Source organism: Pituophis catenifer, unplaced genomic scaffold (genome assembly GCF_029215685.1).
Source record: "Pituophis catenifer annectens isolate HBS135680 unplaced genomic scaffold, rPitCat1.0.hap2 SCAF_2, whole genome shotgun sequence".
Classification (NCBI taxonomy): Eukaryota; Metazoa; Chordata; class Lepidosauria; order Squamata; family Colubridae; genus Pituophis; species Pituophis catenifer.
Window position 1 is genome coordinate 175,794,704 of NW_027256882.1, and position 14,168 is coordinate 175,808,871.

The 14,168-nt window shown below is 42.1% G+C and overlaps 1 protein-coding gene across 20 annotated transcripts in view; it reads right to left on the reverse strand.

Annotated features, from left to right (window-relative positions):
• Positions 1-13,805, reverse strand: part of ATP2B3 (ATPase plasma membrane Ca2+ transporting 3) — an 83,048-nt gene extending 69,243 nt beyond the window's left edge. For all 20 annotated transcript variants that reach the window (XM_070935175.1, XM_070935171.1, XM_070935176.1 and 17 more), the window contains exon 1: positions 13,601-13,805. In XM_070935175.1, the coding sequence (XP_070791276.1) occupies positions 13,601-13,805 (205 nt within the window). The remainder of the gene's footprint in view (positions 1-13,600) is intronic.
• Positions 13,806-14,168: the final 363 nt, after the last annotated feature.

A 14,168-nucleotide genomic window follows, 5' to 3' on the forward strand; every position in this document is an offset into this window, starting at 1 on the left:
CAGGTATATTATATTGACATATTATAACTTTCTAGGTTCTTAGGAAGGTATCAAAAGGCAAATAATAGCTAAAGAACTGGGAGGTATATGATGCAGTGGTGGGTTGCTCCTGGTTCGCACCGGTTCGTAAGAACCGATAGTAAAAATTTGTAGTAGTTCGGAGAACTGGTAATAACATTGGCTGGCCATGCCCCCGAACCGGTCCCCGGCCCGGTCGCCGCTTGCTTACCCCACCCACCTCATCAGAGGCTTTTAAAAAAAAATTTAAAGCATTTTTTCTACAACCTCTTTGGCGGAAAAAATGCTTTTAAAAGTTAAAAAAAAAAGCCTCTGATGATCGCGTGGCTCAGCTGGGATCGTCAGAGGCTTCTGAAAGCATTTTTTCTGCAACCTCTCTGGCCGAAGAGGTTATAGAAAAAAAAATGCCTTTAAAAGCCTCTGGCAATCCCAGATGAGTTGCCTGATTGTCAGAGGCTCCTGAAAGCATTTTTTTCTGCAACCTCTCCAGCCGAAGAGGTTGTAGAAAAATAAATGCCTTTAAAAGCCTCTGGCGATCCCAGCTGAGTTGCCTGATCATCAGAGGCTCCTGAAAGCATTTTTTTCTGCAATCTCTTAAGGTTGTAGAAAAAATGCTTTTAAAAGTAAAAAGAAAAAGAAAAACAAGTTGCCATGCCCACCCAGCCACATTACTCCCCACCAAGCCACGTCCACAAAATAAGCCACGCCAACAGAATCAGTAGTAAAAAAATGTAGAACCCACCACTGATATGACGTCACATTTTTGTATATATAAGGGTAATAATAGTGTATTTTCATGTTTGATTTAAGCAATTATATTAAACATAAATTGTTAAGTGTTGATCAATTCTTTCCTAAATCTGATATTTAGGTTCAAAATCATTTGATTTTGGACACTGGATGGCAGACAATACTTCCCAAATGAACTCTAATAGTAATAGAAACAGGAGGGCACAAATTTTTATTTTTTAAAAAAAGAAAAGCTATCTGCTAAGAATATGATACATATAATTTGTATTATGCTTGTCACCCTTTATTACAGACTGTATTTACATAATCAGATTAGTTAGATTTATCAATTTTGTTCGCACTTGTCACTCTAGGAGAATATTAACCTTGGTAAGGGTTTTTGTGTGTGTGGATGTGGTTGAGAATGTCTTGTGAGGCTCATTCAGCTTAAAGTCAGCTTAAAGCTCAGTGAATTGTACAAACCCTGAAAGAGGGTTAATTGTTTAACACAGCCACAACGGAGCTATCTCTCTCATTAACTAGTAAGGTTTCACAGGATATTATAACGTGTAGGTGCAATTTCTTTTTGCCTTCTAGGCTTACCAGTTGACTACAAAAAATCTGGCTTATTCCTCTGTGGTCTTAATCAGTGGTGGGATTCAAATAATTTAACAACCGGTTCTCTGCCCTAATGATTTCTTCCAACAACTAGTTCATCAAACTCCTCAGAAAGTTAACAACCGGTTCTCCCGAAGTGGTGCGAATTGGCTGAATCCCACCCACTGGTCTTAATATCTTGTTCAGGTAAAGCAAGTAGAAGCAGAAACTTTTCCCAACATGGTGGTGATGATAATATAATTTATTAAAGGTGTATGCCATTGAATTGCTCCTATTCCTGACAGCTTACAAGATAAAAGACAATAAAAAGTCCATTTGGCAAGATGATAAATAATTTTGTTCACTATTGTCCGTAAAGAAGCTTCTGGATTAAAACACAGAATTTAAAAAAAAGTAGCACCATGGATGACAGGATCCTCAAAGGAATTAAAGTACCTCAGTCTTTTTGGATCAGATGTTAATCATCAGGAGGAAACATATGGTGAAATGGTACCCAATGTTTTGATGGGTAGATCCATTTGTAAGAGTGTTTTCTACCAAACACAAATCATTTTCCTCTCCAAATGTAAACTAAAGAGATAAAAGTATTTGTCCAAAGAGAGCCCCAACGGTTATAAAAATGCCAAAATACAGATCCATTCTTTTGATTGCTGTTTTCTGTTCTAACACACATTCCACAGAAGGAGAATGGAGGGATATACAGAGAGATACAAAAAACCTGACAGAATACAAAATAGAAGCTGGGTCTGAACTTCAGAAGCCTGGGGACTAGTAATGTCCCCAGAGGCCCAACATGTTAAAAATGAATCATCTCTAGCAAATACAAACAGACAAAACATTCATGCTGTACACTCCAAAGCCAGATGAAAAACCAACTACATCACACAGACTCATACGCCACACGGCCTACTGCATTTTGAAACAAGATGCAAACATAGATATAGCCCAGGCAAAATTTCTCCTCCGACTCTGGCACTCTTCCAAAGACTTCACCCCCCCATTGTTACTCTTGGAGCCTGGAGAAATGACAGGCAATAAAAAGGACATATAAGGTTGGTGCTTCCTAGCAGAAATATTTTTGTGAACTAGCATTATTATTAGTTAGTTAAATCAGGAGGGGCAAAGGGCCTAACACAAGGCAAGAAAATTGTCTTCAGGCTTATGGATTTCATCAATATCACATTCCAAAATCCAGCATTTTCTCACATTGTATTGAACTCACCTCTTGCTTGACGAACCTATAGATTGTATACTCATTTGCATGGACTGATCTCCTATTCTTTTGCTCTAAAAAGCTCATAGAACTTGGTGATGTTATAAACTAGAGTTATAAATTCAGAAATGGATAAAAGAAGAAATATAATAAATTTCCAATGAGTAGAAAAGACTGTAATCAGAAAAACTGCTACTCAGTTTGGAGACCAAGTATCCATTTTGGGTAGGTATCTCAAAAGCCTTTGGTGTTCCCCCTTCACACAGAGCACCGTCTTTAAATTGACTGGGAATGGACAGGGCTTCCAGTGAAGAAGTCTTTGTCCAGAGTAGAGATGGGCAACTTTTTGGACAGTCCATCAAGGGAATGGGCCATTTGTTTTCTTTTTTCCAAAAGGTACACACACCGTACATCACTTCCATGTATACATTTCATGCAGGTTTAAAAGCCATATGTTAAATGTTCTACTATACTTTATTCTGCCTGTTCATTTTTTTTTGTGTGTGTAATCAATTTTACCCCCAAAATCAGCTATGATTCTTTAATGCAACTTTTAGCAACTGCTTCTGACCCCTTGCTGGGTGACAACTTATGCATTCACAAAACAGAGGAATGTCCTCTGTATAATATGTCTTCAACTCATAATAATATTACAGTACTGAACATGCTTAAAAGGGAACACTTCAACACAATGTCAGGGGTAGGTTCTACCTACCTTTACTACCGGTTCACAATGGGGCTGCACGCGTGCACACTTGCTTTGCTCACACACACGCGTGCTCTTCTGCGCATGTGCAGAAGCTTCTGCACATGTGCAGAAGCGTTCTGATGACATTGGGGTTGGTGGGCAGAGCCTCCTGCCAGTTTTACTACCAGTTCTATAGAACGGTCCGAACCAGGGACAACCCACCACTGCACAATGTGATTTTCTTCTGAAACAAAAACCCAAGCAGTATCATTATTGTTTCCTGAAAAACAATAATTATTCTAACACCCGTTTTGTATACAGTACATTACATTGGATTCAAAGCATTTGATCTACCCTTTTGCAAAACTCTGTTCTTCTAGGGCAGTGATGGTGAACCTTTTCGGCACTTTGCGTGCACCTGTGCTTTGAACATGCATCTGGGCCGCAACCAGGAAGTGGAGCTGCCCAGGGTGCATGCATGCACCCGAAAATGAACTTCCGGTTTCAGCCAGCAACTCTTGCGGGTTTCTGGTGGGTATGCTTGTGCGATGATCAGCTGGCCGGCAGTCATGCTCATGCAGGAAAACGGAAGACCAGCTCTTCCAGTTTCCTTCACTGCCGCATGCAAAAAGGCCAGCTGATCATCGTGTGTGCATGCACGCCAGAAACCCGGAAGAGGAATGGGCGATGCCACGCGTGCCAGGCAACATGGCTCTGCATGCCACTTTGGGCATGCGTGCCATAGGTTCGCCATCATGGCTATAGGATGAACCTATAGAATATGCTCAGTTTCTTCCATGGATCAGAGCAGCAGTAGTTAAGTAGTTATGGTTCAGAAGGATCTCCAACAGTCTTCTGAATTTTCCTCTTCCTTGAAAAGGTGAATCTTTCCTGCCTTAGATTCTTGCCCATCAGTCATTTTTCTGGTCCTCCCCTACCTTCAGATCAGCAGCTTATTCCACTTGAGGAATAGGATTGGAAAGAAGCAGTGGGAGGAATGATGATGACAGCTTTTTGGCAGGTTGGTATAGTTTCAGGGCCTTTCCACCAGCAAGTCCTATTGCTCTCCGCCCATCCCTGAGTCAGCAGAAATCTATACGAGCATGAAGTTGGCTGACTTCCTTGCCAATCTCTATTCTACTCCACTGTCTGTTTCAAATAACTTTAGCAATCTTTCTTTCCCAAGATAATTGATGGGGACAAAGACCAAATTCTACAGAGAACTCTGTAATGCTGGGGAAAATGGGAGAAAAGAGGCAACCACCAGCAGCAAAGTAGATGGACTAAATTACAGTGGTAATGGTTGTGTTGTTAAGATCTGAGGCAGGTTGGAGTTAGATCACTCTGGAGAAGATTTATATGTGATTGCTAAGAGTCAACCCCTACCTGATGATGTACAATCAGAAAATCAAAGCCTATGAGGTTTTTATAGGACGCAAGGGTGCCCTTGGATGGTGTCAGAATAAGGGAAAGCATCACTTTAACATTAGTACAGCTAAGAATAACTTGACTGTCTTGTTCATGGACTGGGAATAAAATAAAGGCCATGCCAGGAGGACCTGATAGAAAGAAAGAAAGATATCATCAGGGCATGTTAGATAAAAGTGGGGACATGGCCTCAGGCAGCTAGGACAGCAGTCCCCAACCTTTGTGGCTTGGCAACCCGGGGAGGTGGAAGGGGAATCGGGCTGCGTGAGCATGCACATGCATATATGCTGCTCAATTTATGTAAGCTTGACAAGTTGAATTGTGCATATGTGTGCACACCTGCCCGTCCACTGCTCATGCAAGAAAGCCCACCGTCCGCATGGCCCAATTGTGGGCCACGGCCCAAGGGTTGTGAACCCCTGATCTAGCACATTGACCTGGACTCAACAGGGAATAGGAAGGCAATGTAATCTGTCAAAATCAGAATCCTTCTCGAAGATCCTTCTTCCAATAAAAGATCTTACAGGAATCCAATACAAGGGACCCAAGGATGATCCATGGTGACCAATGTATGCCATGGTTGAGGAACTAGACAGCCAAGCTTATTGAACCTCATGGTAACCAGATAACTACAAAGGCCTTGGTCAGATCAGATCAGAATTTAGCTCCAGTTTATTGTCCCTTGTCCAGCCAGTTAACAGATATAAAAATGAAAGCATGATAATCTGGGCAATTTATCATGATATTTAAAACAACAACAACAACTGCATCATCCCAAATTCCATCCCCAAACAAATAGGTATACAGAATGAACCACCAGGTCACCACTAGAGTGCCCTATCAGACACAGCCCTCAAATCCAGGGCCGAGAAAACTCAGTAGAATTGCTAATGCCTGGGAGGAGGGAATGAACAGAAAGAAAGACTAAAAAAGAAGGCAAGAGATGGAAAGGAGAAAAGGACAGGAGTGGGGTGGGCAAAAGACAGCATGTCTGCCGAGTGGTAAGGGCACAGGCACAGGAAATATGGATCATCCAGGAATGCTTGTTGATTTTTGTTCTGGGTCAGCGAGAGCCAGGAAGATCAATTTTTGCCTTGGGTTCTCTGTCTGGATGATCATCTAACTCCTTTCTCATCCTGGTTGTCCTTTGGTTGCTTTTTTCTCCTCTTCTATGCTCCTTCCTTCCTTCCTTCCTTCCTTCCTTCCTTCCTTCCTTCCTTCCTTCCTTCCTTCCTTCCTTCTTTCCTTGTAGCACTTGCCTGCTGCCCTGTTCTTCCTTGCCTGGTTCCCCTCCTCCCTTCCCTTCTCAATACGATGGGAAAAAGCCTGCAGCTCCCTGCAGCAGAGAATGAAACCAGCCTTGGCTGCAGCAACCTCAAGGACAATTCAAGGAGAAAGCAGCAAAGGGAGAGAGGTGGAGGTAGGCAAGCAGGCAGAATGGGTCTGCTTTGAATTCTCTGGTGCTTGCCTGGAGCTCTGTTGCTTTCCTACGCTTGGAAACCCAGATTGTTTTATACACTGAGCAAAGCAGGCAAGAGAAGCCCTTAGTTTGCCTGTCCTTTTAGAAGGAACAGAAACAGCCGCATCTCAAGGTGCAGATAATGGTTTGGAGGGACACAACTTCAGGCTGCCCAAACCTCAGGCCCTCTGAATCTGTGGGAGCTCAAGGGCATCATTCCACACTCCCCACCCCCACCCTGCCCTCCTGCATACACACACTGAAGGGAAAAAAAGGAAATAATTCTCCTCAAAACAATTGGTAAATGTTGCAATTCCTATATAGTAACTTATTATTATTTATTCATAATTTATTTATTTTATGTACACTGAGAGTGTATGCACCAAGACAAATTCCTTGTGTGTCCAATCACACTTGGCTAATAAAGAAATCTATTCTATTCTATTATCAAGGGGAAGGGGAGGTACCATACCCATGCTTAGAGACATCCCTTCTGGGATTCAGCCTTTCCATTCTGACATTATGCGTCAGAAGGCATGCATTAAGCCTAACAGATCACCACACCGAGATTGGCAAAGCAATGAATTGGGGAAAGAGATAGTCATTCAGATCATCTGATCCCAAGATCAAGACCAAGTGGGCCTTGAAACTCTGTGGCATTTCATGTGCTCCCGGCATCTGCTGCCTGAGGTGGTTGCTTTGTTCTCCTCAGGTGCTGTAGGGTCCAAAGAGTGCCAGAAGCTCTAGTGCTCTTTGTCCATCTAGTCCAGCACTGCTTGCCTCTACAAGCAGACAGGGATATCTTTGGCCCAACTTTGGAGTTGGAAGATAGAACTCAGACTGAATCGGTCGTATAATGATGATTTGGAATATAATGTTACTAGCTGTATGTTCTTGCTGTATCTCCTATGTAGCTCCTTGGGAATAGAACTTTTATTATTTTGCCAATCTGGGCCGGGTTATAACTTAATTGATTATAGAGTTTACACCCTGAAGGGATCAAAGCAGTGGTGAAATTCAAATTTTTAAACTACCGGTTCTGTGGGCATGGCTTGGTGGGCGTGGCAGGGGAAGGATACTGCAAAATCTTCATTCATACCTCATTCTGGGGCCAGGCAGAGGTGGTATTTGCCAGTTCTCCGAACTACTCAAAATTTCTGCTACTGGTTCTCTAGAACCTGTCAGAACCTGCTGAATTGCACCCCTGGATCAAAGGATATATTCTGCCATGCTTCCTTATCTTTCCCACTTGTAAATGCATAGTTAGCTTCTTAGAATATCAGGATTTGGGCTCAACCTATATATTAAAGCTATAAGATTTCCTTTTAAATCTGTTAAAGATTTCACATTATTGTCCATGTCTTCCTTTCTAGTTATCTTGTTTCCTTATCAGGTGTAAAGAAATTACTTTTGTATTTGGGATCTGCTTACAGTAGTACATGTTCAAATTGTTATTGATCAATATCTGTTAAGGTCTATGCAAACTTTTGGTTCTTGCTCTAGGCTTCTTTGTGTGTAAGAGACCAGTGATTCAATGTAAAATCCCCTGATAATAAGCCCAATCGGGCTTTTGAGGCGCATGGCAATAAGGCCAAGTGCTTATTTCAGGGTTCAAAAAATATAAGACAGGGTCTTATTTTGGGGGAAACACAGTAGCTATAGAATTAATAAAAGGATTCTTTGGATCCTTGCCAGTTGTTGGTGCTTGGGGGTGTATTTTTCAACACACCCTAGAATAGGACACTAATACTACTCCTGATTGCTCCCTTTCAGTCTTAACCAGTTATGTCTGGTCTTCCGCAAATACAACAACTGTCACTAAAAGAAAAACAGATGCCCTTCTCAAAGCTGGCCTCTCTCACCTTTGTAATCTAAACAATGTTCAGCATTTGGCCAACTTTATCTGGGTGTGGAACTAAGACAGGTTCTAGCCTGATAATTCTTGGATGGAAGACTTTGGGAGCAAACTAGGGCTGTATAATTGTGAGGGATGGTGCTCATGGAGAGGGAAGTGGTGTGATGGACTACAATAATGAAGAAGTTTCCCAGGAAGGAGGAAGCATAATCCAGAATGGGGGACAAGACAAGAAGCAACACAGCCTGGATGTGGACAAGAGTCAGAGGAAGAGAGTACAGATAGCCACTCCCTAGAATGTCCCAGGGGATATCCGGTTGGGTGAGAGTAGTAAAGGTTTAGTCTGGCAAGATTTTGTCTATTATGTGTAAGACAATAAAGAACTGAACTCTGGACAGATTGTTCTATGTCATTCTTGGGCTAAGCCTGACAACAATAGACTGGGAAGTCAAACAAGCATCCCAGAAGAAGGCAATACAGTTCTATGTTGTTGGCCAGACAATTACATAGATGTGTCCATGAATTCATCAAGAGTTGAGCTCAACTTGAAGGAAATGTTCTTCTCTTTTGGAAGAACATTTTGGTTCTAGATCAAACAAGAACACTGATATCTTAAATTTTGCACCAAACACCAGGAAATATATGGATGCATTATATAAAACCATACTTGTAATTTCTTTGCTAATAATTTTTTTTCCCTTCAACCCTTGAGCAAGAAATTTGGGCATGTGATGTATCACTGCCATTACCAGGAGAAGAAAAGTTCAAAGCCCTTTTGGAAAACAACTAAAGTAAATAGAGCCAAGGAGAAAATGTTGACTCTACCACCCTTAGACAAGTTGCCATGAATTGCATCAAGAATGCCTAAAGTCTATAGCTTAGAACTCCTACAATCTCTGCCCTTGTGATAATTAGCCTTAGAAAACCAGTGGGCAATTTTTAGGTAATTGAGCTACAGTACAGGTCAACCATATAATTGACCAGTTCTGCTTATACAGCTTGATTACCACCTTTATTAGGTTTTATGTGACTGGGGATCCTACAGAAATGAGCAGGCTGAGATTTTTGTTTCATGAAGGGAATTAGAATTCATTTTCCCTGGGCGTCCATGTGATATTAGGTTTAAGAGAAACCTTAGACACTTTTTTGCCCCTGCTGAGAAAATTATCTCGCAGTTTCTTGGAACTTCAAGGACTGACATGATTATTCACCACTGCTTGGAAATACAATTTTCTTTTCTTGCTCTAGTCACCTGAGGAAGAGTCACAACTGGATGGGCCTTGAAATGGGTGAATGTATCAGAGCCCTGTGAAATGGAATATTTAAAAGGTCCTGGGGATCCAGTAGGGCAGCCCAGAGCCAAAACCTCTGTGTTTGGTTGTTACTTTTCCCTGGGGATGAACTGGAGCGAAGGAAAAGGAGCTGTTTTGTTCAACCATCGGGGAAGGACATAAAGCACTGAGTCAAACCACCTCCAGAAGAGTTAAGCCGTCTATCTTCCATGGGTCACTAAATCAAGCCTTTCTGAATTTTGCAAGCTTTAGACTGTATAAACTCCAGTCAAGCAGCATAATTCTTGCCATGTCAAGGGAATCAAAACCGGGAGATTTAGGTTAATATAGATTGATCTGTCTCCACTACTCTATTCACAATAGTGTGAAATTGGACTATCTTGGTAAATCCTTCCTTCAGTTCCTTTAGGCCCCTAAACATACTAACTAAAATGCAATATAGAAGCGCGTTCTTATGAGCAAATATGCATAGAATTGCAGAGTTAGTCATGGATTCTGGCCTTTTCTTTTGCTTTAACAATAGCTCACATCAGAAAAGAATATTTTTCCTGTCAGGAATGTAAGAAACTTCCTGTACTAAGTCACATTTTTATATCCATATGACCAAGTTTGGACTATCACATTTGAGCTGCAAAAATACAGACTATCATTAAGATGTTAGCAAAGAGGTTAGCAAAACCTCTACTTCTTTGCTGCCATATAGCAGTCTTCTAGATTTCTGCACCCCAGATATAGTAACAATATGTTGGATCATAGTGGCCAAACAAAAGCTCCCAATCAATCTCTAAGCCGAGCATAAAACCTTTGGACCTCACCTTCTTGTATTGCACAGCACCTTGCCTGTCATGCTGGAACTCACATATAGCAATAATGAAGGACAGCTACTTATAGTCTGAAATTCCTCCAATATGACTTTTAAAGCTATCCAATCTGGAAACAAGCTCTACAGCTTTTCTGGTGGGTGGATTCCACAGCACAACCAAGTTCTGGGTGCAGAAGGGCATCCTTTAGTTTACCTCGAACCGCCCACCAAAGAGCTTCCTTGGAAAAGCCTTGTACCGCTATAGTCACTTTTGTGGTTGTTGCTATTATCACTCAAGTGGTGAGATGGCACGCTTCGCCAAGAGTGCTACTTGTTAAAGCGATTTGGAGTTTTTCCCAAGTAATCTGAGTACGGCAAGAAAATAAAACTCTAGGGAGACATGGTCCAAATGAGTTGTGGCCAACCATCTAAGTCTTGGAGATGCACTCTGGTGTTTAATGGATAATTGAGGACTTTTGGGGAACGGGAACGCTGCAATGTCATCACTAGGGAGATTGGCACTAGATTTTTCAGCTCTCACTTGGAGGGCTTTTAAAAAGAAGTAAGGAAATGGCATTCTGTGCAAAATTGTGCTGCTGCTGTTATCTGTGATTGCTGTCAGTCTTTGGTAGGGTAATCTCAAGTGCGGGGGTGGGCTTTGAAGGCTGGGGAAAAAAGGGCCCAGAGGGCTGTAGTTTGCCCACCCTTGATCTAAATGAAAACTATTGGGAAAGTATACAGGGTAGACAGGTTATTGGACTTTCTCCTTTGGTCTATCACTGTAGCTTTGGAAGGAAGGAAAATTACATGGCTTTGTTCCTTTCTCTTACAAAGGCTCATAACACAGATATCCAGCTCCCTCACATATATAGCACTCTGGCTATTTTATTCCAGAACAGGATTGCACAAAACACTTGGCAGATTTAGGCAATACGTAATCACACCCTTCGCACATTTTCAGAAGCTTCAAACTGCTTCCTTTTAATCATGTTCACCCTCCCACCCAAGTCTCTGGAGGCTGTTGCTAGAAATGATGACAAATAAATGATCTAGGCAGACACTAACTATCCTGACAAAGTTCACCCTTGGCCACTTGGGAATAAGTGATTGAATTATATTTCTGTGTCAGGTGCCAGGACCGGATATTTTAAGGATGCTAAGCATCCAATTACTGAAAATATAATTAATTCTTAGTCAATTAATCAGATAGATGGATAGATAGATAATTGATAGATGGATGGGTATATAGATGATAGATGACAGAAGATAGATGATAGATGGATGGATGGATGGATAGATAGATAGATAGAAGATAGATAGATAGATAGATAGATAGATAGATAGATAGATAGATAATTGATAGATGGATGGGTACATAGATGATAGATGACAGAAGATAGATGATAGATGGGTGGATGGATAGATAGATGATAGATAGATAGATAGATAGATAGATAGATAGATAATTGATAGATGGATGGGTACATAGATGATAGATGACAGAAGATAGATGATAGATGGGTGGATGGATAGATAGATGATAGATAGATAGATAGATAGATAGATAGATAGATAGATAGATAGATAGATAGACAGATAGTTAGTCTTATGCACTCTAGGAAGCATTTTCCAGATGGTGAGATAAAGGGAACTTTGCTTTTTAAAAATTATAATTCTTATGTCTGCGTGAAATGGCTTTTCTCTAACTCATGTGTCACATTGATCTAGACCTCCATAGCAATGTAATTTGAGGTGGTGCCTTCATTTGGAAAATCAAGCAATTCCACTTTGATGCTTCAAAGTTAAAGGGTTGAGGTGATCCAACTTGATGAGACCAGGTGCTATCAATGGAAGAAGCCTCTCTGCATGCATAGCATTTCCCTCCCAATCATTTTGACTTCCTGTTTGGGTAGCCAATCCAATGTGCTGCTTTGAAGGGGAACACAACTTCCCCTTTGACTTTGTTTTGAAGGGGGTTTCGATAGTGCCTCAACATCAATGCAGGACTCACCGCCCTGAGACCTTTGGGAGCAGGGCAGTATATAAATTTAATAAAACATAAAAACATATATGCTCCTAAATAAATATTGCTACTAAAATCAGGAGGTCTGATTAATTTATTAAGAAAATAATGTTTTAATTCTTGGAATAATAGTAGACCAGCGGTAACCAACTGGTGGTCTGTGGACCACTGGTGGTCCGCGAGAAAATTTTGGTGGTCCTCAGAAAAATTATTTGCATTTTTTATATTGCATAAATCAGGGGTCCTCAAACTATGGCCCCTGGGCTGGATACATGCAATGAATGTTTGTGTTGCTGCAGAGAGTCTCCCCCTTCGGGGTCTTTTTGTGTGGGTCAGAGGGGGGCAGAAATTCTGACTCTGCTTCAGCCTCCTGGTGTGGGGCTTTGGACGAAGGCTGGAGGAAAGCACTGCTGGTGGCGAAGAGCCAGAGGACCTTGTTCCAGTGGGACTGCCTCATGGCTTGGAATCGGCTGACCATCTCAGCCCGCTGAGTCTCCAGGTGCCAGTACCTGGCCTTGCACTCCTGCAGGTCTTCCCTCTGCTTGGAAAGAGTATGGTCCTAGTCCTCAGTGAGGTTCTTCTGCTGAGCCTCCTTCTCAGCCAGATCCAATTTGAACTGAGCCAGATGTTTTGTCAACTCTTTCTGATAGTGGCTATTTAGCTCCAGCAACTGCTTCCTGTTGGGGCCCTAAGGAGCCTGGGTGGGGAGGTGAGGAGTGGCTGGCAGGAGATGGGCGAGTAGAGACTGACGAGGCACCCCTCAACATGAGTGACATTGAGTTAGCCATGCCCACCCAGTCAAATGACCACCTAGCCATGCCCACCCAGTCGGTCATTAGGCAGATCATATTAGTGGTCCGCAGGATTTAAAATTATGAATTTAGTGGTCCCTGAGGTCCGAAAGGTTGGTGACCCCTGTAGTAGACTATTTAGGGACAGGCTAGATTATTAGTGCTAGTTCTTAGAGGGTTAATGGGTTACAATATGTAGCACTCTTAAAATATGTGTAGTTGACTTTGAGATGGTGGGTTATAAGTCATAGAACAATTTTAATATAAGCATTTTAAATGAAAGGAATGGCTACATTTTAACAAGTTTCCATTGAGATATTGAGGCTACAGGTATAAAGAGAGGTTGAAGCATCCTTAAATAACAACGAGAACAATTTGAGATCATTGAAAGTGATGTACATGAAAAAGAAATTGGATTTAAACATTTTGTAAAGGACCCTCTTAAGATGATAAAATTTACTACTTTGCATTCCTTAAAATGTGCAATCCTCTGGCAATTCTTGTTGTATAATAATGCATTTTACTTCCTTTATTTCATGCGGCTGATTATGCATTCTTTCCCTTCCTTTCATCTGCAGTGGGTCCTAGAGAAGCACCTATTTATTCTGTCTCTGGGTCCTGCTCCCAAACCCTGACCTGATGATCCCACTGATTATGAGCCTGCCCAAGTCATTTATCTGGTACCTTCGGTGGGGGAAGTCTTGAGTCTCCTGCAGAGCCCGTTGACATCTGTGTAGGTCTCCTGGACTTTCTGGAGAGCTTCAGCCCCACGCAGCTCCATAAGGGAGCGTAGCTCTGACAGGGTGCAGCCAAAACCACCTGCATGGTTCATTTCTCGCCGCTGGTTTTTGGGATAGAAATCCACAGAGCTGTTGGCCATGTCTCCCATGTTGGACGTGAGCCGCACCCCAGCTGGGTACACTGGGCAGAGGTGTGGGGGATGAAGAGTAGACTTGAGCTAGGTTAGTCTGGTAGACAGAATGAAAAACCTGTGTGGAGGGGAACGGAGAAAGGCAGACATTGGCCAGAAAGAAAATATCATCTCTGCAAAGAATGTCCATCCCCTGGTTGCAAATTCTTCTCCCTTACCTGCTCAGTCCTGGCTGTCTCCTGGATTCATTCTATAGAGCCTCAGGGGTGGGGCCACAAGGTTTTCTAGAGGCCAGCCAGCCAGGGGGCCAAGCCATGGAAGAAGCAGAGACGAAGGCCTTCTTAGAGCTTGGCACAAAGGGTGTTCCTGCTGCCCAAAGGA